Raw genomic sequence first — 23,920 nt, 5'->3', positions numbered from 1 at the left:
GCTTGTCTTCACTTATCTTGATGCCACGTGGTATTCACGCCAACTTTCAATTTGATAACCAAAATGTGATCGGTCGGCTATACATATCATGCTATTTTAGAAGTACTAAAGAAAAAATAAATAAATAAATAAAGTTTTATTTGTGTATATGACTTGAGGGAAATAGAAGTACACTATCATGTGGTATGAGCTTTCCATGTATGCTATCCATTAAATTATTTTAGTGGTTTTGTTTTGAGTTTTGAAAGTAATTAAAGAATACTTTATTACAACGGTTTGTTAATATAATATATATGAGAGAGAGTGAGTGAGGGCTAGTCGTCTACGAACGTTCCTAGATAATAACTATGAGGATGTTTATAGATCAGCCATTGGGTTCCAATCCAATGATTGTAGATGTTCTCTTGTTATGCATATATTGTACTATTTACAATGCCAAGTGTGATGAACAATAGTTGCACACTAATACATTCTCACCCATTTGATCAACATCCAAATAATTAATACCTATGCAATTTTGACCATTGAATCCCATTTACACCTCCTCTGCAAAATAATTTATAAATAAAAACACCACATCTAATCCATTACAACACAAATACAATTGAGAGAACATTGTTTATATCAGTATTCAACTCCCCATTTCTTCTGCCTTGTATTTATCTTTCTCTTGTATATTTTCTCATTTGCATTTTTTTTCTACAGATGTTCTACAAATATTTGTAGTGGATCTTTCGCCCTGTGTATATATCTTAAGGCATGTATTATTTTTATTGATACCTTAGATTATAAAAAAAAAATAGGAGTTGGTTAACATGCACATATGATAACCACCTTTTTACTTCAATGGTTTGTTACTAATTATATATAATTTTATGAAATCTTTGCCCATATGTGAATACCTCCTTTGCTTAATAACATATGAACAATTTTTAAAAATTTACTATAATTATTAAGAAGTGGAGAAATAGTCAACTGCCTCGTAGTTTATTGCCAATTTTATGAAATCTTCTCTCATATGTAGGTAAATATTTAAAATATTAGTTTATGAGAGAATCTGAGATCAAATCCAAAAGTCTACTCAAAATGGGGAATATATGTATTAAGATATTAACTTTACTTTATGCATGTTACTGACTTTTCTTAAATGGGGTGTTTAATTATCATCCATTTGTCAAGGACTCGAGGGAAAAAAGAATTGGAGAAATAAGAAAAAACAAATCAATTTTTTATAAATAATTGACACTATAAATTAAATTTAATGTTAAAATCAAAACTGATATTAAAGTCATAAACATTATTTAACAAAATTCATTTATTTCTCACTAATTTTATAGTTTATTTTACTTGCATTAAAATAGGACGATAACTTACTTTTAAGATACTTTGGAAAATCCTTTTACAAAATTTTTTCACTCACTAAATAATTTGATTCCGAAAAACTAGCTAGTACGTGTTAATCAAGTTATAATTCTTGCATAAAATATGCATATCTACAATTACTTATTTTTAACTGGTAATTAAAAAAATATATATTTAATTACTTGCATGTTTTCAAAGCGACTAATAAATATTTAATTTCTGACACACAAAAACCAGTTGTTTATCTCCATCAACTGGGAATATTCCAATAATATATATCAATATAAATATATAATTAACAGACCCACGCATTAATGTTAGCTGATGATTCAAAGCATGAAATCTCTTTGGATATCACATCCCTACCAAGGTTTTATTATGATCAAATAATATTATATAAACAAAGTTATCCAAGAATATAATCTTAGATAAATATTTTTTGTTTACAAAATATATGTTTGGTTTAACGAAGGTAGCTAGTATATATAATATTTTATTTTATCTTTATCTTATTAATTAACAAATAAAAAAATATTCATCATGAATTGTTCAAAATTTAAATCAGTTTATTTCATTTTAATCAAATATTTTTTAAAAAAAATATTAATTAGAGAATTTTCTCCCAATTACAGAAGCACGACCTTATAATTTCTACATGGTATTATTCTAGCACATTGTAGATGTTACTAATTAAAAAACATATTTATAATATTTAAATAATATTTTCATAGATGTGATATTGTTTATTAATTTGTTGTTATTTTACTGTGAGAATCTTATTGATTTCAAATAATTTTTTTGAAAGTCATGGCAAGCACAAGTTGATACATTAAACAAAAGTTTGATGATAAAAATAAAATTAAATACTTTGATTAGCACATGGGTGGGGGCTTAGCAAGAGATTAACTATTATTTCTCTCTCTAATTAAACCACTTATTATTTTAATTAACAACTAATTAAGAAAATGTTTTGTTCTAATGCAACCACCTGAGTTTGGACTATAGTTGCCAATGTTTTGACTTGATTTGATTTAAACTTTGTGTTTATATGTAGGTTGGTTAATATAATTAATTATATTGAATTAATTTTTTATGCCACTTTTATAATACCCCCTCTATAAAATATTGAAATTATAATTTATACGTTTGAAGTTGCTCTTTGTTTAAAATAAAAACCAAGTAAAAGATTTATTTTTATATATTTCAATCTTATGTACAATGTCATAAAGAAAATTAAATAGGAGATGAAATTAGATTGGAAAACCTGAATCATTTAGATATTTCTTTTATTTTCTTGTTTGATGTAATGTTTCACATATTTTATAAAAATATTTCCAATAATCCTTAAGGATATTTGCAAAAAAAAAAAAAAAACTTTTTATTTTATAAATTAAATACTTAAAACTTATTTTTATCCGCGCCTAAACCAGGTACCCTAAATCCTCACACTTGAGAAAAAAAAATGAGTTTGATTCTTTTAATTGTACTCTCAAGTTTAAACGAGGGATAGGACCTATAACAGTTTTTCCTACATACATCTTGAAAGTGATCTTTATCATCCTTCTTTAAAAAAAAAATTAATACTGAAATAATGTTTTTTAATATGTCAAATAATAAAATCATAAACTCAATAACATATGTAAATATTAAATGTTTTTAATCGTTTTTTCCAAAAGAAAAGAAGAATCAATGAGGACCCCAAATGTTCAAAGATACATATGTTTATATTATACAAACATTATATTATTATTATTTTTAAAGAGTTTAAATACATTTAAGGCCGTTTGGTCGTACAATGTAAGTAAGTATTGTCGTTTGCCACCAAACTATTGAATTAAATTAACCCACGTGTCATCATCCCATTGGTCATGCATGGGATGATGATAGGGTGCTAACAAGGACCACAATGCATCCAAAACTATTACTTAGAAAATAATTATATATCTCTTAACCATATGCAATTAAATTAATCAAGTATTACTTGTCCCTATGCAACCAAGCATTTACCAAGGCACATGACAACCTCTTGAGCTTTGCCAACTTTCAAATCTAGCTTGGCGTTTTATTATATTTTTAATTAAATAATTCGAAATTTCAGAGAAAAAAAATATTTATGTTATATTAAATTATGTTCGTTCAGTGAGTTTAAATTTTAGGTACAATCGTATGGTCCGGTTGGTACTATCTGCCAACAAAATATAAAAGTATTAATTAATATTTATATATATTCCTAAAACTACTTTTTTATATAATTTTATCTCTGATTGAATATTAGCTAAAAATTTATAAAAAAATAAAAACTATATTTATATTTATATTTATATTTATATTTATATTTATATCTTATTAAAAGTGTAGGTTTTATTTGTTTTATTTCATTTTCATTTTGTTTTATTAATTATTTTTTTATTGTATTCAAAATGATATTTTTTTAATATATTTTAAAATATTTTCCTATATTTACGTGAAAGTAAAAAAAATCAGATAAAAAAAATTAAATTAAATTTGAGGTTTATTTTCATTTATTTATTTATTTTTATTAAAATTTCACATAGAATAGTGAAGTTGGGAAAAAAAGCTAGAAAGATGTGATAGTTTGGATTAAATTATCACATCTTTAAGATAGATATACAAACAAAATATACATAGAAAAAAAAATGAAATTAAATAGTATACATATATATATATATATAATTTATTTAATTTATATATTAACATCTGTTGATTCTGATTAGATTCATTTGCTTTCTATTCATCCTCACTTTACTACCAGTAAATTTATTAATATATATATTAATATATATTAATAATAATAATAATAATAATAATAATAATAATAATAAAAAGGACTTACAACATCTATTATAAAATAAAATAAAATAAAATTAAATAAAAAAATAAAGTTGCCAACCACACCGCTTACATAACCCATGATTGTGATTCCTAAAAATGGCATATCACGTAATTAAACACAAAAACAAGCCCATTTACAAACCTCACAAATCTATATAAACCCCTTCACCGATGTTCACACTCCTTCCCCCGTTTTAGCTTCCAATTTCGAAACACTATCAAAACCGATGGCCGGTTCGGCGGCGGCGACGGCGACGGCGAAGTGCGGCAAGATCCGGCACATAGTCCGGCTCCGCCAAATGCTCCAGCGCTGGCGCAAAAGGGCGGCGGCGGCGGCATCTTCCGGCGTTTCCTCCTCAACCCCGGCCGACGTTCCGGCCGGGCACGTGGCGGTGTGCGTCGGCTCCAGCCAACGCCGGTTTCGTCGTGCGAGCGGCGCATCTCAACCACCCGGCGTTCCGCCGCCTCCTATCCCAAGCCGAGGAGGAGTACGGCTTCGCCCATTCCGGTCCGATCGTCATCCCCATGCGATGAATCCCTCTTTGAAGAGATCCTTCGCCGCATCGTCTCACCGCCGGCGAAGCTTGTCTCCTCCGATGGCTTCCGTTGCTGCTGCTGCTGTTGCGGCGGTGGAGCCACCGCCTCCGGCGGGATCCACTCACCCTGGCGATCTGAGACCCTCCCTCTTCTCCGAGGGATCAACGAGAAGCCGGTCTGGTGAGCTGCCGAAACACGATACCTGAGAATGCCAGCTAAGTTAGGGGCAGTTTGGGGATATTGGTTCGTCGACTTTTTTTTTTCCAGTTTTTTAATTTTTAATTTTCTTTTTATTTTCTCCTCGTCAATGTCGTCATTGCTTGGCGAGTGGGTTTTTCTTTTTCTTTTTATTATTATTTTTGTTTTTTTTATTTTCACCACCACTTGGGAGTACGTTAATAGAGATGGCGTAAGTCATCCTTTTTTTTTCCGGTTGGGTGGCATTATTGTAAATTAATTGAGACGCATGGCTGATCTTTTTTAAAACCTTTGGTTTGAATCTAATCTTCTAAAACAAGAACAGTTGGATTCTGATTCTCCAAATGAAGCCATTTGCGGTGACTTTTAATGGGGCGGTGAATTTACCGGCTTGGATTTTATTGGGGTGGTTTTTCGAAACGTCTGTCACTTTCCAGTTTGCTCACACGTGCCGTGGGTCCGACTGGAGCGCGTGTGCTGGCTCCGTCGATCAGGACCGTTCATTTTCTTTTATCTTCTTGGGATGTTAAGAAATTGGAAATGGAAAGTAAACAACACTTGATTGACAATCATGAACGATAAAAAAAAATATATTTTAACGGTTCATATTTTTTCTTGTAAATAGTTATTGGTTAGTATACTAATATTATGGTTAATATTTTAAAAAATATACATTCAATTATTTTGTTATGTATATATAAATGTATATTAACTAGAGTCAATAATTTCTTGATCTAATTTATTGATGTATTAATACTGAATTCTCAATGTAACTTTTTTATCTAATCATAATATAGTATAATGGGTTAATGAACCCTTAGCTCCTATACAGCTATACTTATGGTTGGGGGACATCAACTATTCTCCCACAAATGAGGTGGGATGTCTTTATACTACAATTTTATAATAATTATTAATGATATTAATAAATATTTATTATTATTATTTAAAAATAATTAATTTTTATTAATATTAATTAAGTCAAACACACATAAATTTAAACAACAATTTTCCTCTAACTCAAATTTGAAAATAAAAAAAATAATCACTTAAATCCCATATTTTTATTTTCCAATCAATATAATGAAGGTCCAAGGTTTTATCAAACAAATTATTGCCTTTAATATTTAAACTTATGAAAACTCTTATTTAATTGAAGTCTGTCACGCCCCGACCCACGGGCCCATGGGATGCGACAATCACCGCAGCAATTCCGAGGAGAGATACCCCACCACTCAACTCTCAGGACGCCGCAAGGCTGATCAACACACTTGAAATTCAACAATAGTGACAACCCGAGGTTGTCGGGACCGGTCCGAGCGATGACAGCTAGGCCCGGGGGTCAGAGTCGATGGGTTCGACAGGGTCGAGCAGGGGTTGAACAGGGTCAATAATTAAATATAAAAAAATATTATAATAATTAATAATGAGCAAGTATAATATTAAACCCCTAATTATATTATAAAAACTCACTCAAATTTGATATTTAAATTGATAAATGACCTTATATCTGATAGAGTTTCTAATTATGTCATTTATTTTTTTACATTTTTAAATATTTACAAATTTAATATATTTATATATAATTATCGAACTTCTCTCGGTGTTATTTATTTATTTATTTATTTATTGGTTGATTTTGTTAAAATAAATAAGAAATTAATTCACTAATTCTTATATCTCAATTGAGTTTTTATTTTGTTTTAAATTTTCTTATATTTTTTATTTAATTAGAATACTTTAATTTATATTTTTATAATAAAATTACACTCATTTAATGTTTTATTTTCTTAATAAATTAATTTTTAAGAAAATATTTACATAACACATTAATATATTTTATTTTTAAATGTTAATTTTTGTTAGTATGTTTATGATATATATATATATATATATATTGTAATTCTATTTATTGATTATAAATTATAAATTAATATTAATAAATATACACGATTTTTAGTGGTTTCTAATGAGAAAAATAATAATAAATTATTAAATATTGTATTAAACATTGTGACCCTGATTGACCGGTCGGGTCAACAGGTTCCGATTGAACCGCCTCGAGTCACCGGTTAACTACCGGTTTTTAATACTCGGGTCGATGGGGTATCTGGGTCGACCATACGGCCGATTCGGTTTTTCGGTTGAACCGGCGGGCTTCGGTGTCCGACAACCTTGGTAACAACAACAACAACAACAACAGTAGAATACAGAAAATATAGAGGTTCAAAAATACACAAGGAAACAATACTAACAACAGTAGGAAATGCTAGTACATGAAAGTTTAAGAGTTATTTAGATACTAAACCATGCAACAAAGTTTTCTCACACTAGTGGATCCATAGGCCTTATAATATGTTCAATGACAACAACATACATGAACTGAAGGAAAATACAACAGAAGATAGAACAGTAGCAAATGCCCAGTACATTGCCACACAATCACACCTACTACCTGCAACAGACTGGGAGGAAGAAAGAGGGATGAGTAACTCAAGTTACTCAATGAGGGGAGGTTAGCACAACTTTACTAGAAATACACCAACAGTAATAACAATAATAAAACATCAAAATAAAAACTTTACCAAAACAATACTAGTTTAGAAACATTAACACATATAATAGAAGTCTTCAAAAGGATTAAAATAACATAATAACACCAAGAAAACCAGTTTTACCCCAACTAGGGTTTACAACACCAAAACCACAAAACATGGTTTTAATAAATAAGCACAATACCCAACACTCACCCAACATAACGTGGTCTAGAAAATTTTCTAAACCTTCGCCGTGGCCATGGCTAGGTTCAGAGCCGTCAAGGTACTCATGCCCTTGACGTTGACCCATTAGTTCACCGGTTGGTGACTCCGGTTACCCGATGAATATCCAGTCAGGGCTCTACACTCCCACCTGAACTGGCCCCGTACTAATCAGGCGGTCATCACGTCACCTCAACAGGCTGGTTGTGGAGACCGTCTACTGCAGTAGGATTTCACCATACAGTCACCACAATAAACACAACTCCACTCGGAGTATAAAAGTCATCCATATTCATCAATCAACAACACCTCGACCATTGTACGAGGACAAGATAAAACACAAGGAAAGCTCAAGCTTTTAACACAATTTAATTTACAAATCCCACACAAAAAACAACACGGTAACCATTTCCTTTCAACCATTTAAAATGAGTTTCAAGCCTTAGATTTCACAAAATCAATGATTTCCACAACAAATCTCAAGTTTCATACAAAATAAGGATTTCACAAACTCATGGATATATATATCAATCACAAATCCAACAATAACAAATCAAAAGCCAAATGAGACATCCAAGATTTTCTCAATAATAACTATCATTCACCAAAATACCAAACAAGTATAAATCAATAAAACTTACTTAAAACATGATATGTATATATATATATATATATTCATATCTAGCTATTGGCATTCTTCTAATTAAAGCTATGCTCAACAATTCCACTCATTGAATTGGCGATTTGTCTTCCTCGCTAGCTACTCCTCGGTTAAATCTTTGCCTCGAGCCAAGACTTCTCATTGCCAAAGTATAACAAAACACAACAATAATTAGCAAATAAAACAAATCACACAAGAAAAACCCTAAGTTTTCTAACAAAGAACCCTAATTCGATCATAGAGTTAGCTCAAAGCTAGGTCTAAAGGTTACCAATGAATTCCTGAGGGTTTAAGCTTCACTCTAGTCCAAAGAAATCAAAGAAACAACTAAAGATTGTCGGTGCTACAGTAACCTCGAATTTGCTACAATAAAATCGGCCCTTATACTATGATTTTCTCCCAATTTACAACACCAATTCAAGAAATTTCTTCACAAACATTCTCATACATGAACAACAAGTCAATGGCTTCAATTTGAGCAAATAAACAACTAAATCCATGGAGAAATCTAGGTTTTAAAAAAAAAACAAGGAAATACAAGAAGAAAATACGGTATAAAACATTAAATCCAAGCTTACCAAGTTCAAGAGTGAGGGAGGAAGGGAAAGGACACTTAGTTCGCCGGAAAACCTCGCCGAAAAAATTTTTAGGATGAGGGAAGGGTTCGACCAAACTAGGGAAGAAGAAGAACAAAGGAAGAAAGGCTTTTAGAGTAAAAATTCGTGTTGCTACAGTAACGGACTGCTACAGAACCGGACCGCTATAGTATTGGCCTGAAAAATATATAGAAATAGTCTAGTTCAATCTACAGTAAAAACTGGTTATAACAAAAGCGATATTATCTAAATAAAATTTCACTCCTTCACTCTTTCCCACATTATTTTTCATTCAACTTTCACTTATATATATATATATAATTGCTTCCCATAAATGTTAAGCTCAACTTCTTGTTGTCTTGCCAATAACCTATATTGATTTATTTAGCACTAGGTTCTTTGTGTAAGATATTTGTGTCCTTATTGAAAGATAACGAATCTTTGAACCTTAACTCATGTAAATTAAGAACACAGATAATTAAAATATTAACTTTATATTTATACATGACATGCTTGTATGTATATATATAACTTCTCACTATCTTGCCCATCATTTTGTTATATAGTTATTTCTCCATTAAAGAGAATCTCCTCTCTTACTTAAATTCTACAGATATGGTTTTTCCCATCAAATGCTAGTTTGGTGATATCAAGCTCTTACCCTCTTTGCTATTAATTAAATACCATGACTAGCTTTTCCCTTTATTTTCTACTAAAATTAAAAAAGAATTTATAACAAAAAGAACACAACTTAAGAGATATTAAAATAAAAGAAAGTCCACTAAAAGTGGACCTATTAAATACATAGACCAAAAGAAGAATAATAGCCTAAAGTAACTAATATATAAAGACACTAACTAGTACCGTTAAAATAAGACTAAACCAACTCCCTAAGAGACTCCACATCACTCTGCTCTGTTTAGCCTATACTTGTGGATATGTCCACCTCTCTTGTGCTGCTCAAACTACCACATGATGTAGGGACATCTTACAACTCAAAGCTTCTCTCAACAATGTTAGTTGACTCTTCCAAATTTCAATTTCTTCTCCTTGGTAGTTGAAAACACCCACAAGTTGGAGGATGTCCTAAGACATTCCCCACTTAGATAGAATAGAATTGTGAAGAGGACCAGAGAAAACTTTAGTAAATATGTCTGCAAGTTGATATTTGGAAGGAACATGTTCAAGATTAATTTTCCGGGCATGAAGTTGTTCTTTGACAAAATGCCAATCTAGCTCAATGTGTTTGGTTCTCTCATGGAAGACTCGGATTCCTTGCTATGTGAATTGTTGCCTGATTATCACACTTTAAAGCAACTGTGCTTTGTTTTTTAGATTTCCAGGACAAAGGAGAGTTGCCCAATGTGAAATAAAATCCACTAATAGAATGTCTAGTTTATGAACAAGAAGCCCAATATGAGTCACAATAGGCTTGCAGAGAAAAATTAGGCCCTTAATTCTAAGAATTCCTTGACTGGGATTATTCTTTAAGTATCTCAGAACATGTAATGCAGCTTCCATGTCAGAAGTATGAGGATTTGACATGAACTGGCTTTTATAGAGAAAGATAGATCTGGCTTGGTATTGGTCAAGTAGTTAAGCTTGCCAACCAACCTTCTAGTGGGATTGGACAATGGTTGTCCCCTGGCAGCAGTTAATTTGAGACCATGTACTAAAGGACTAGTCACTATAGACATGTTAAGACAATCAAATTCAGCCAGTAAGTCCATTATAAACTTTCTCTGAGTTAGAATTAAATTTTATCCTTGTGGAATTGCCTCTATACCCAGGAAATGGTGTAATGAACCCAAGTCTTCAATTCTAAATTGTTGACCAAGGAATTGCTTTAAATTGACCATTTCCTCTTCATTGTCTCTAATCATGAGTATGTCATCCACATAGATGGATAGAAAAATTATATGTGCATTTGTCTGCTTGTAGAACAATAAATAGTCATTTTTAGAGTTTTGATAGCCTTTGGACTTCAGTGAATCCAATAACTTCAAATACCATTATCTAGAAGCCTGCTTTAGCCCATAAAGAGACTTCCTTATTTTGCAAACCATCTTTGAATCACAAATTTGTAGTCCAGGAGGTATTTTCAAGAAGATCTCTTCATGAAATTCACCATGTAGAAAAGCATTATTTACATCTAGTTGGAAAAGCCTTCCAATTTTTTTCTTAACTACTATTGCAATGAAACTTCTCACGGTTGTCATTTTCACAACAGGTGAAAATGTTCACTACAACATTATGCATCTATAACTATGGAAGAAATTATAGCAAAAAGTAAAAAATCCTGTAGCTAAACACGTTAGCTTCAAAGATGAATCTCATAGCAAGAAATGCCATAGCTAAAAAGTTAGCCACATATTTTATGACTTCGTAGCTAAGTGTAATATATTTTTGCTACAACTTTTTATTTTTTTCAATGTCTAAAAGAATAAAAATATTTTTGCCATGAAAAATTTAACTTGGTAGCAAATAATTAGTTGTTTTAGCTACATTATATTTATATATATAGCAAAATAGATTTTAGTTGCAGTAGAGAAAGTTTGTGTCTAAAAGTTTAATTTACTTGCCACAGTAAAATTATTGTCACAAATATTTTATGATTTAGTTATAAATGTAATATATCCGTAACTAAATTAAACATTCATTTGCTATAGTTACTAAAACGCAGCTAAAAATGTAGCACCTTTGCTTCGAAACAAATCAGTTATAGCTACACACTAAAATATTTTGCTATGAAATAGGAGGCTTGTAACAAATTCTATAAGAAAACAAGGGTATGAGGGACAAAAATTTCCGTCACTGAAAGATCAAATTCCGTGGGTTATGACTTTCACGGATGGGAATTTCCGTTGGTAATAATAAAGTGGCTAATAGTATTCCGTTGGTAAAAATATTTCCATTGGTGATGTTGAAGTATTAGTGACGGAGTACTCCGTCACTAAAAGTGTTTTTCATCCACAGAATTCCGTCATTGAAGGTATTCATCATCAACGGAATTCTGTCACTAAAAGTGTTTATCACCCACGGAAGTCCGTCACTGATTCTTATCAGCAACAACGGAATTCCGTCACTGAAAGTGTTTATCACCCATGAAATTCCACACTGATGGTTTTCATCAACAACGGAATTCCATCACTGAAAATATTTATCACCACAGAATTCCGTCACTAAAGGTACTAATTACCAATGGAATTTGGTCACTAATTATTTTCATTATCCATAATATTCCGTCTATAATACTATTTTTTTATTAATTCATTTTTCGAGTTTTATTTCCCTGTAGCACATATATATTACAAATGCTATTTCACAAACTATTTATAATGTCTAAAATTATTTATTCATTAAAAAAACAAGTCCAACATTGTTTAAGACAAAAACATTTAATGTTTCATCAAATTTAAAAACATTATAGGAGAAGTCATATGTAAATTGACCATAAAACACCCAAGTTTTATGAATCACTCAAACATTCAATCTTCACCATCGGTGGTTTCATCTTCATGGTCTTTGTCATTCGTGCCAATTTGAGAAAATCCAGCATTCCGACAAAATATTGCAGGATTTAACATCTCAGTAATGCGATACAAAAATGTCTTGATTTCATTATGAGAATCCTCCAAGCTTTATAGATTATTCTTCATAGTCACTACTTCTTCCCGTAGATTATCAACTCCATATTCTTGAAACGCATATATATTGTGTACTACATAAGTTTAAAGGTATATAGGAAATTAAAACAAACACACACCTAAAATTTTGCCCACATATCCTCTTTGATACCATTAGGTGTTTGTTTCCATGTTGGCCATACATCATTGAAGTTAAGTTGTATACATTTTGTAATTGTCCTAGCAACTTTAGGTTCAATAAATTTTCTATCATAAGAAGACAAAGAAACATTAGTTTATATTTAATTAAAAATTTGATTTAGTATAAAATAAGATGAATTGCAAATGTACATACTCATCATGTAAAGTGGTAATAAGGACTCGATCATTAGGATTTGTTGGTGTAGGCATTACTTTATTTGGACCTCTTGAACGTTTTCTTGTTTCTACATCTTGGGTGATCGTATTCTCAATTGCTTCATTCCTAATATGTGGATTTTGGGTTTCCGGTACCTCAGTTAATGGAGCTTGTGAGTCATCCCAAGAGTTCATCAAAGGTGGACTTTTATGGATGTGACATAGTAGGTCTAAACCATGCTTCCCACTGCCGCACTTGGAGGCTCTTCAACTACTCCATCTCCAACCCTTTTTCTTACCTTTTTGGTTTTTTTCAAAGTTTTTCCCTTTTAGGCATGATTTCTTAAAAACCAACAACAAAGAAAAGAATAAAAACTCATTCATAATTGCATAAATATTATTAAGAAATCACTTAGAAAGAGGCTAATCAATGTATTGAAAACCTTAATTAATTAATTATAATTTACATATGTGTAATGAGGCTAATCATTTTTTTGTTCGTTAATAAAAAAAAAATCCATAATGTCACAAAATAATGGACATAAAGTTATTAAAATAAATGATTGTACATTTGTACTTGAAATAAGATTAAGATTATTTCATAATGGGCCGACTAGCAATACAACTATAAATGAGCCTGCCACTAAAGAATGTTAACATTGTAATTAATGGGCCGGGCTTGAAAATAAAGAAATCCACTCTTTCTCTTCAAAATAATAAGTAACAAGAGAAATAGTAAAATTAATTTGGTCATATGAAAAATTTACTCTTACATAGATATTTTTATATTTCATTAACAACGAGCCAAATAAATTAAAAAAACCTAAAACATAAAAAATGTAAAAAGATAAAAGTAAGGTTCTAAAATTGTTATTTTTTAAAATGGGGCTTTTAATATTATTTGGCTTGGGATTCAAAGTTTTTTTTTATATAATTTTTGTAGGATAGGATTTAAGAAGATACCATTTGTTACCAAGATAAAAATATGAAGAATTGGAAAACCAAACAAGAATGAAAACACCATAGAACCACCAAAATAAAGCCTACATCATAGACCTAATATAATAACACATGATTCACAATTAGAACAAAAAAGAGAATAATGCAATAGGAACTCACTTATCAAAACAAGCATGCATGTCAATTAGTAGGCACTGTCATTTGTTAATACAACTACTACTTTGATAACTGTAACTCAGCAAGGAACATCAATCATCATAACATATAACTTGCTGAAAATAGTGTCAGAGCCATTATCTGTTATATATTATTGCATAAAAACCGTAGCTTCAACAAATAAAGGCACCTCAACACTAAATATAAGTGCGTTTTTAAATTTCTTATCATTAAAAAAGAAACAAACAAATACAATTTTATAATGTTACAAGAAGATATGTTACTTTTACGGGTTCGAGCCATGAGTTTTGAACTAAAATACGAACATAGTAATTAAATTAAGAAGTTCATGCTTAAAAACTCTAGAAACATTAGATTAAGGAAAACTATTTGATCATTCAACAATTCAAAAAAAAAATCCTAAATTATTAGATTAAGTAAAACTCTAGTAACATTACATTGAGGAAAACTATTTGATTAAGGAAACCAATTTCATCACGAAACAATAAATAAAAAAAACAATCCTAAATTATTAAATTAAGTAAAACTTTAGAAACATTAGATTGTCATAGATGCTGTTAGAACTTAGAGTTCAAGAGTTTAGCAAAAGATCCCTCTGGGTGTTATTCAACCATTGCTCAAAATCCACAGAATTGAATGGGCATAACCATTACCTAAGTATAGATTGTTCTCCTAAATCAAATTATAGATAAGCATATTGAGAAAACTGAAATCAGAAGATAAGTTGCAAACAATATAACCACACATGACGATGTAGACACGAAAGTGTTGATTTGCATCGATGATGTCATCTAATAATTATATGTCATCCAAGTCTTAACCGATATTCAACATGATGCCATTCTTCAAGTTAATGTTCATCCCATGTTGCATACAATGTCAAATTTGTAGGTTACAGTGGAAAGCACCTTGTGGAAAGCAATGAGCATCACAACAAGCACTAGTTCATATAGAATAAAAATACATTTTATATTGAAACGTTTCAATATAATCAAGTCCTTTTTTTACTAGGTAAGACCTTGACTATCAACCAGGCTTTATGTCTTTCAATGCTCCCATTTGATTTATATTTTATTTTGTAAACCCATTTGCAACTGATAGGTTTCTTTCCTTTTAGGTAAAGGAACTAAATCCCAAGTTTTATTTGCCTTAAGAGCATCAAACTCCTTTTGCATAGCATTTTGCTGATTTGAATCAACTACGATCTCTTCATAACTTTGTGGCTCTTGTAAATTGGTTAGTGCAGCAAGCATTTGTTGGTTTTCAAGATATAAGGAAGTGAAACTAATGTGTTTTGGTAAAGGAAAGAAATTTGTGATTGTATCATAACAATTGATAGAACAATAATTTGGTTGGTTCTTAAGGTGAATTTATTTGGGAATTGTTGCAAACATGATCTTGTAGGTAAGAAGGAGGTTTGTGAACTCTACATGATTTGCATGAAGCTGAGTTGGAAAAAAAACTTTGGAATAGAAGAAGGAGAATGATTTTGTGGCATATCAAAAGGAATACTAACATGATCATTCCTGAGAAATATTTGAATTATCAAGAGTAGGATGAGAAGCATCATGTACAAAAGTAGGTAAGTAAGTTGAAATGTTGGGGAGATTTAGGAGAGATAGAATTCTGCAGAAAAGAAAAAATTCTGTTTCATGAAATACTACATTTCTGAAAACAATGATCTCTTGTGTATCAAGAACCAAAAACTTTATAACATTTCTTTCCAAAAGGATAACCAAGAAAGATTGCAGCAAGAGAGCTTGGCTAAAATTTGTCTTTATGTTTGTCAACATTTGTCACATATATAACACAAACAACCAAGAGTCCTAAGATGTAAAAAGCCGAGTTGTTTTCCAAATAGAATTTTAAAATGACTTTTGTTGTGTAAAATTTTGCTAGGAAATCCATTAATAAGATATGTGAAAGCTAAGACAAATTCCCCCAAAATGTTATAAGGTAAATTAAGCTGAAACAAGAGTGCTCTAGAGGTTTCTAATAAGTGTTTATGTTTTCTTTCGACTACTCCATTATGTTGTGGAGTGTGTACATAAGTAGTTTTATGAATTATACCCTTTTCACCAAAGAATGATTTTAGATCTAGTCATAACCCAATTCCAGTGCATTGTCTGATCTAATATTTTTTATTTTGATTAGAAATTGTGTTTCAATCATTTGAATAAAAATTTTTTAGTGCATAGGAGGTATCCCTTCTAGTTGTGAGTAAGAAAGTCCATGTTGCTCTACTAAAGTCATCTACAATTGTGAAAAAATACTTGTAACCTTCATGTGTAGGAGTATTATATGGACCCCAAGTATCAACATGAACTAATTCAAACAATGTGGTCGTATGAATTTGGCTCTTGGTAAAGGGCAACTTATGTTGTCTAGCCTGTGCACAAACATCACAAAATGTATTAGAATTTGTAATATTCCTAGAATCTTGTATGGAAAGAAATTTCATGTGAAAGAAAGATGTCCTAATCTCTTATGCCATAATGTAGTAGTAGAATAAGAAAATGAAGAGAAATTTGGAAAAGGAAACAATAGAAATATGATAACAATTTTGTAAATTTTTGGAAGTTTGTGTAGAGTTCAGATTTCCTCTTTATAAATGCAACAGATAAAACCCATTGCTGGATCTTATAAGAACCTGTGGTTTCTTTGATGAAAGGCCCTATAGAATACAAGATTCAAGAGTGAAGATGATTTTGCAATTCAATTACTGAATTACCTTTCATATAGACAACAGGTTATAATGAAAACAATGAACATAAAAGACATCTAAAATTGCAAGGTTGTCTAAAGGTTTAATAGTACCAGTTTAGGTAACAAAAATTTTATGACCATTAGGTAAGGTAATTTGAACAAATTTTGATAGGGGTTGAAGGAATTCAAAAATATTTGTAGCATGGCACATATGATCTGAGGCTCCTGAATCTAATATCTAGATAGAGAAAGCCAAATTTGCATTGCCAACAGTTTTCTCAGGTTCAGAATTCTGAAGAGTACGTATACCATTCAGAAACTCCATCAATTGTTTGCACTGTGATGAGTCAATTCATGAAATTGTGTCCTTTCTAGTAGTCTGTGATGAAGAATAGACCTCAAAATTTCTTGCTTGAACTAATGCTGCAAATTTTTTATCCCTGTTTCTTTATATGGTTATTCTGAAAGCCATGCAATCTGAAGCACTTATCCTTTGTGTGACTTGGTCTCTTGCAATATTCACAAAATAATTTCCTAAACTCAGTCTTCCCTCTGTTGGTCATGTGTGTCACATTTCTGTTGTAAGAATTCCTTGCATCAAAAGAAACTCCATCTGAAAACTAGATGTGATCCATAACTAATTTCTCTTTGCTTCTCTTACTGATTTAAAAGTGAATATGCTTGTTTGACTATTGGAAAAAGCCTCATCATGAGCATATTGCCTCTAACATTAGTATGTCTAATTCAAACCCATTAAAAACCACATCAGTTTCTATTTCTCTTCAAGTTTATGCCAATCTTGACTAGCTTCAAATGAGCAATGTGGAATATCACTCAAAGCCCATTCCATTCTGAAGAGTATGTCAATTTACTCCTAGATGTGAGTAATGGATCTTTTCCAAGATCCAAACCCCATTCCATCAAAGGGTTTGGAAACCAAGAACACTTCCGAATTGTCTGAAGATTGAACAGAGAAAACATCTAAAGCCCTATCACCATTACTAGAACTTCCAGCCATAATCCAGGAAATGCAAGAACAAAGAACTATAGAATTCCAATAGAAAAAAACAACTAGCTTCAAGAAAAGATCAAAAACAACCTTAGAGCTCTGAAACCATGTGAAAACTTCAAGAAAACAAGCTCAGCTCATTGATTCCTTCTTCACCTTGAAGCCATAAAAACCAAGAAATCAATACTCCCGTAGCATCAATTTTATCATTTGAGATCTTTGACTGGTACGTTGTCATGGAGAAGAAAAATTTGAGAGAAGAGAAGCATTGATCATGTGTTTCATTCAACTGAAATATTATTGAAGTAATACAATGATAGTATCTTTTATACTCGTGTCTTAACAATGTACAACTGTCTAAATAAGGTTGCCATGTTGGCATAAATGAAATAACAAACTCAAGCCACATGGACAACACTTGTTTTGAATGACAAATAAGCATCTTCATTAAAAAAGCTTCTCATGAATTCCATCTTTTATTGGATTCCAGCTGCTGCCAAAATTAATGTGAATAACTTGCTTCTCTTACCTTCTTTATTGAATAATCTTAATGTCCAACACCGTACGCTCCAGATAATGACTTTTGTTAAAATATCCTAAGTTTCTTTAGCTAAGCCGCTAACATGAAACCTCCAGAGATCCCACATATCTGCAAATTAGGAAACCAGGGGCCATGTAAGATCGAGAAGTTATAAAAAGTAGCTCTAAATGCGTTTTAGCATGCGAGCAGGCAATGAAAAGATGCCCAACTAATTCAATTGTGACAAGACAAAACACATTAGTAGCAATTTGGTAGAGGATATCCATACAATTTGTCTCTTCCTCCTCTACAGTGTCGTCTCCCACTGATTTCTCATTTTTCTTCCCCCTTTGCTATGGCAAGCGGGGACAAGCCCCCCATTCTCCTTCCACTCATCCTCCGCCTTCAACCTGGGCTCAAGTAGCTTCTTCTGGGACCAGACCCTCTGAATCTTCTCCTCTTCATAATCCTCAACTGCTTGACAAGCTGAAGAATTCTTCTACTTCCTTTGTTAAGCTAGATGTTGAATCTCTTTCCCGAGTTCATCAAAAGTTTCAGAATGCTCTTTTTGGGAAGTTCTTTGGGAAACCACCCCCATTTGACCAAGTGAAGAAATATCTGATGGCCAAATGGGCAATAGTTCGAGATCTCCAAATTTCTGACCTTCCTAATGGGTTTTTGCTTATTCGTTGTGCCGCTTATGAAGACATGCAAAAACTTCTCACTGAAGGGCCTTGGACTCTCAATGGTTTAACCTTACAGCTTGCTCCCTGGAGACCTTTCTTTGAGCCGACTTTCGCGAAGCTTTCCTCTGCTGGCTTTGGGTTCAGCTGCATAACCTCCCTTTTGAGCTGTAGGATGAAGAATCTCTCGACAACATTACTTCGCATTTGGGTAATCTTTTGAAAGTTGATGAATTTACTCTGAACTTAACTAGATCCAAATTTGTCAGGGTTTGCATCGAAATTGACCTGTCAAAACCCCTTTCCTGTGGTTTTTGGGTTGGAGACGATTCTCACCGGGTATTCTTTGTGGTACTCTATGAAAGGCTGCCTACGTTCTGTTATACTTGTGGGATCATTGGCCATAGAACCAACTCTTGCCCTCACTCAACAACAACTAGGGAGAATCGGAATTCTCCACCTCCCAGCTTTCCTCGGGGATCGGAGGTAAGTTCGGTTCGTACCGAGACTGTTGTTGAGGGAATGGAGATGGATCCTGTTGTCAATAAGCCTCTTGACGCTGCTATCTCTGTTGATCCCTCTCTGGATTCTGATTTTGGTTCTTGGATGTTGGTCTCCCGCCGGCGTGGCAGTGCCCGGGGCCGCGGAGCTGGCCATCGCTCCGTTTCGGTTTCCGTTGGCGCAGCAGCCGAGGAGAACAGTAATCCTTCTCTTCCTCGTGGTGCTCCATCCCGAGGTACCTGGGTTGGTGCCAAAAGTCGTGGTAGGTGCGGTTCCTTTTCTTCCCGGGCTCCCCGTTTTCAATATTATAATACGGATCAAGTCCCTATGGAGGACGACTTGACCCTTCGAGACCCGAACCCTGCTGTTTCAGTCCCCTTGTCCTCTCAAAATGACACTCCCACCGCTCTTCCTGCCATACAGGCCTCTCTCCCGATGCACACCCTAGCACCATGTGAATCGAGACAGCCAGACATAGCTTCTCTCCCTGGCTCGTCTTTGGTTCCCAATGTTGCTTTAATTAATTCTTCTTCGACCCGTTCTGGGTCTCCCCTTCCTATTTTACACTCTTCGGTCTTGAATACAGCTAAGCTAGTAGATTCCTCTTCGGAGAACCTCCACACCATGGCTGCTGATCGTGTCATCACAGCTCTAGATGAAGGGAACACGAAAGGTAGTGATCAAGAGGATGAGGATTCAGATGACTCGGAAGATGCAATGTCTGGTGAAGATGATGGTCCCGATCACTCTATGACGCTAGTACAATATCAGGATGAAGTCCATAAAGAAACCTTGGCACGTAAAAGCTCTCCTGTGATGGGTTCTTCCTTGAAGAAGGGAAGAACGGACTTTGGGATCTCCAGTTCTTAAAACTAGTTCAACACGTCCTCAGTTTTCTCTGATCTCGTTATTATGGAAGTATCCTATCTGGTTTTCTTTATTTCTTTTCTGTTCTTTAGTTATATGGATAATCCCAACATCATTTGCTGGAACTGTAGGGGGATCTCCTCCAAAGCTACTTCTGATCGTGTTCGGTTCTTGATCAGGTCTCATAGGCCTAAGATAATTTGTCTAGTTGAAACGAGAGCTAATGCCGATAGAACTTACCGTTTTTGCTCTAAAATCTCCAAAAATTGGGAATGGGCTGCTATTCTTGCAGATGGTTTTTCTGGAGGTATCATTGTCCTTTGGGATAAGTTCTTAGGATATGTTACCCCCATTGCTGTTTCTCGTCGTGATCTTCATCTTGTTATTTCTACCAATAATTCTTTTAATTGGGTTCTTTCAGTTATTTATAACTCTACTCGTTTGAACTCTCAGCGTGCCCTTTGGTTGGAATTATCCAGGATGTCCAGTATTGGTCTTCCTTGGCTCATTTTAGGTGATTTCAACTCAATTATCAACAGATCCGAACACCATGGAGGGTCTTTTCATCATTACTCACGTAAAGCTACTGTTTTTTATGATTTCATTGATAGTAATAATCTTTTTGATTTAAATTTTTCAGGGTTTCGGTTTACCTGGTGCAATAATCAAACCGGGAGCTCCCGTCGTTGGGCTCGTCTTGACCGATGTTTGGTCAATTCCGCTTGGTTTACTATTTTTTCTAATTATTCGTTAACACACTTACCTCGCATATTTTCTAATCACGCACCTCTTCTCCTTTCTTTAATTCTTAATCCTGTCCATGGTAAACGCCCTTTTCGTTTTAATAATTACTGGCTTGAGTACATTGGGTGTCATGATGCAGTATGTCGAAGCATGTTCTATCTCCCCTAATGGCAGCCCTTTGCATTCTTTTGGCCATTTGCTATCTCGCTTGCGTTCTAAAATTGTTTCTTGGAGTCTTACAGGTCTGACCCCCCTGGATAGAGCTATTAAAGAGACTGAATCTACAATTAAACTTCTTGAAGAAACTGTGGACTTTGACCCGGAGTCTAACTGTTCACTTTCGGAGTTATATTCCAGGTTTGCTTCTCTGCAATTCCAAAACTCTGCTAGATGGGCTCAGAGGGCTCATTTACTTTGGCTCAAGGATGGTGATAATAATACTTCTTTCTTTCACAATTCCGTCCATATTCGTTCCCATTTTAATGTTATCTCTCAAATTTATGACTCCAATGATTCTTTTGTTACTAACCAGGCTGATATTGAGAGCAGGTTTGTGGGCTTTTATTCCAATCTTTGGAGGGATAACACTTATATTAATTTTCTAGATGTTTATAATGCCCTGCCGCATGACCTTCCTACTTTAACTGATATAGATGGTATCATTCTTACTAAAGATGTTTCTCGTGATGAAGTTTTTTCTGCTCTTAATGAACTCCCGTCTAGAAAATCCCCTGGTCCTGATGGTTTTAATGCAGAATTTTATAAGTTTTTTTGGCCAGTTTTAGGTGATCGTTTATTTGAGGCCATACGGTACTTTTTTGACAATTCTACTTTGCCGGCCTTTTGAGGGAGGACGTATATTACTCTTATTCCGAAAAAAGATCATCCAAGGTATGTCACTGATTATCGTCCTATCTCTTTGTGCAATGTCTGCTATAAAGTAGTTTCTAAAATCCTTGCTAATCGTCTTAAATGTGTTCTTCCCAAATTAATTAGTCGTGAGCAGGTTGGTTTTGTTTCTGGTCGCTGTACTTTTGATAACATCTTAGCCCTTCAAGAGATTGTTCACTCTTTGGAACATAGCATGAATGACCCCCCTAGGATGTTAACTAAAATTGATATTGAAAAAGCTTATGATACGCTTAGTTGGAGTGCAATTCTTGCCACGTTGGCCAAAATGAATTTTCCTAATACTTGGAATTCTTGGATTGCTGCTTGCCTTAAGTCTAGCTCTTTCTCTATTCTCATTAATGGATCCCCTTCTTCCTGGATTACCTCTACTAGGGGTATTCGTCAAGGAGACCCAATTTCATCCTATCTTTTCATCTTGGTCTCTCAAAATCTCTCTTCCTTGCTTATTAGGTCAATGAACTTAGGCATGATTCCAGGATTTGATGCTAGACTGTCTTATAATTTTAATCATCTTATGTATGCTGATGATCTAGTTATTGTTACCAGAGCTTCTAGATTTGCCGCCAGAAATATCAAACTCTGTTTGGATTTTTATGCCTCTTTGACTGGTCAAAAAGCAAATGCTTCTAAATCATCAATTTATCTTCCTTCCTGGTTTAATTCTAGGGTTGCTAGAAGCATTAAAGATATTTTGTGTTTTCCTATTGCTTCTTTTCCCCTCTTGTATCTTGGAGTTTTGATTTCCCCATCCAAGCTGAATGTGTCTCATTTTAAACCTCTTGTTGATCGTATTAATCGTACCTGTGCTAGGTGGAAGAACCTCAAGCTTTCTTTAGCAGCCAAATCCACTTTGATTAATTCTTCCCTTCTTGCCATTCCTACCTATTATCTATCAGTCTATCCAATTCCTGACAGCATTCTCAAGGATATCACTAAAATTATTAGGAACTTCTTTTGGCATAAATCTGGCAATGGAAAGGGCATCCACGCAGTTTCTTGGAGTCGCATTACTGATCAAAAAACTGAGGGGGGTCTTGCTATTCGTAACCTTTTAATTGTCAAACATTCTCTGAAGGGCTAAGTTTGTTTTCAATTACTTGAATTCTGATGACTTTATTTGAGTTCAAATTGCTCATCTTAAATATGGATTCCTTAATTTTTGGAAAGATTCTGCCCCAAGAAATTGCTCTTGGTCCTTTAAAGGTATTTATCAAACTGCATATGTTCTCAAGCCTTTTTGTGGGATTAAATCTGTTAATCCATCTATTACTTCTTTCCTCTTTGATCCTTGGTGTGGTGAGATTCCTCTCGCTTTCAAACCGACATTTCTGAATATGCATTCTGATCTTGATTTACTTGTTTGCAATGATTTGTGTATTGGTAATAGCTGGAATTATGATTATCTTTATAACATATTTGGATCCCATATTGATGATCTTATTCCTATTATGAGTATCATTGATCACACTTGCAACAATAAATGGGTTTGGATTCCTAAACCATTTAGTCCCAAGATCACTTCCACTGTTTATCATTTTCTTAATAACATTGGATCTGAGCCTTCTCCTTGGGCTGGGTGGCGTAAGATTTGGTCTCTCAGAGTCATGCCGAGAGTAAAGCATTTCTTATGGTTATTATTCAATGGCAGGCTTGCTACTGCTGATTTTCTCTATTCTATTAATCTGGGCCCTCGGAGGATGTGTATCCTTTGCAATCTTGACTTTGAGAATTCAGAACACCTTTTCCATACTTGTTGTAAAACACAGGGTCTCTGGGCCTTCATCTCCAACCTGCTTCATAAACAGATTCATTTTCCTGATGGCTTTGTCATGGGCAACTGGCTGGTGCAGGCCAATTTTACTTTAAAAACTAAATCTGTCATTGCTTTAACT

General features: G+C 33.4%; 1 protein-coding gene and 1 pseudogene across 1 annotated transcript in view; both read left to right on the top strand.

The window, feature by feature from the left end:
• The first annotated feature begins 4,442 nt into the window (after nt 1-4,442).
• On the top strand, nt 4,443-5,213 carry LOC120284005 (annotated as a pseudogene).
• Nucleotides 5,214-20,468: 15,255 nt separating this feature from the next.
• The window catches only part of LOC120284004, an 8,742-nt gene continuing 5,290 nt past the window's right edge, over nt 20,469-23,920 (top strand). Inside the window, exons 1-6 of the mRNA XM_039290833.1 lie at nt 20,469-20,783; nt 20,887-20,949; nt 21,013-21,078; nt 21,256-21,926; nt 22,113-23,071; nt 23,232-23,872. Of these exons, the coding sequence (XP_039146767.1) occupies nt 20,469-20,783; nt 20,887-20,949; nt 21,013-21,078; nt 21,256-21,926; nt 22,113-23,071; nt 23,232-23,872 (2,715 nt within the window). The remainder of the gene's footprint in view (nt 20,784-20,886; nt 20,950-21,012; nt 21,079-21,255; nt 21,927-22,112; nt 23,072-23,231; nt 23,873-23,920) is intronic.

The sequence above is a fragment of the Dioscorea cayenensis genome, chromosome 19 (assembly GCF_009730915.1).
Source record: "Dioscorea cayenensis subsp. rotundata cultivar TDr96_F1 chromosome 19, TDr96_F1_v2_PseudoChromosome.rev07_lg8_w22 25.fasta, whole genome shotgun sequence".
NCBI classification, from domain to species: Eukaryota; Viridiplantae; Streptophyta; class Magnoliopsida; order Dioscoreales; family Dioscoreaceae; genus Dioscorea; species Dioscorea cayenensis.
This window is presented reverse-complemented; position numbering and strand designations above follow the sequence as displayed.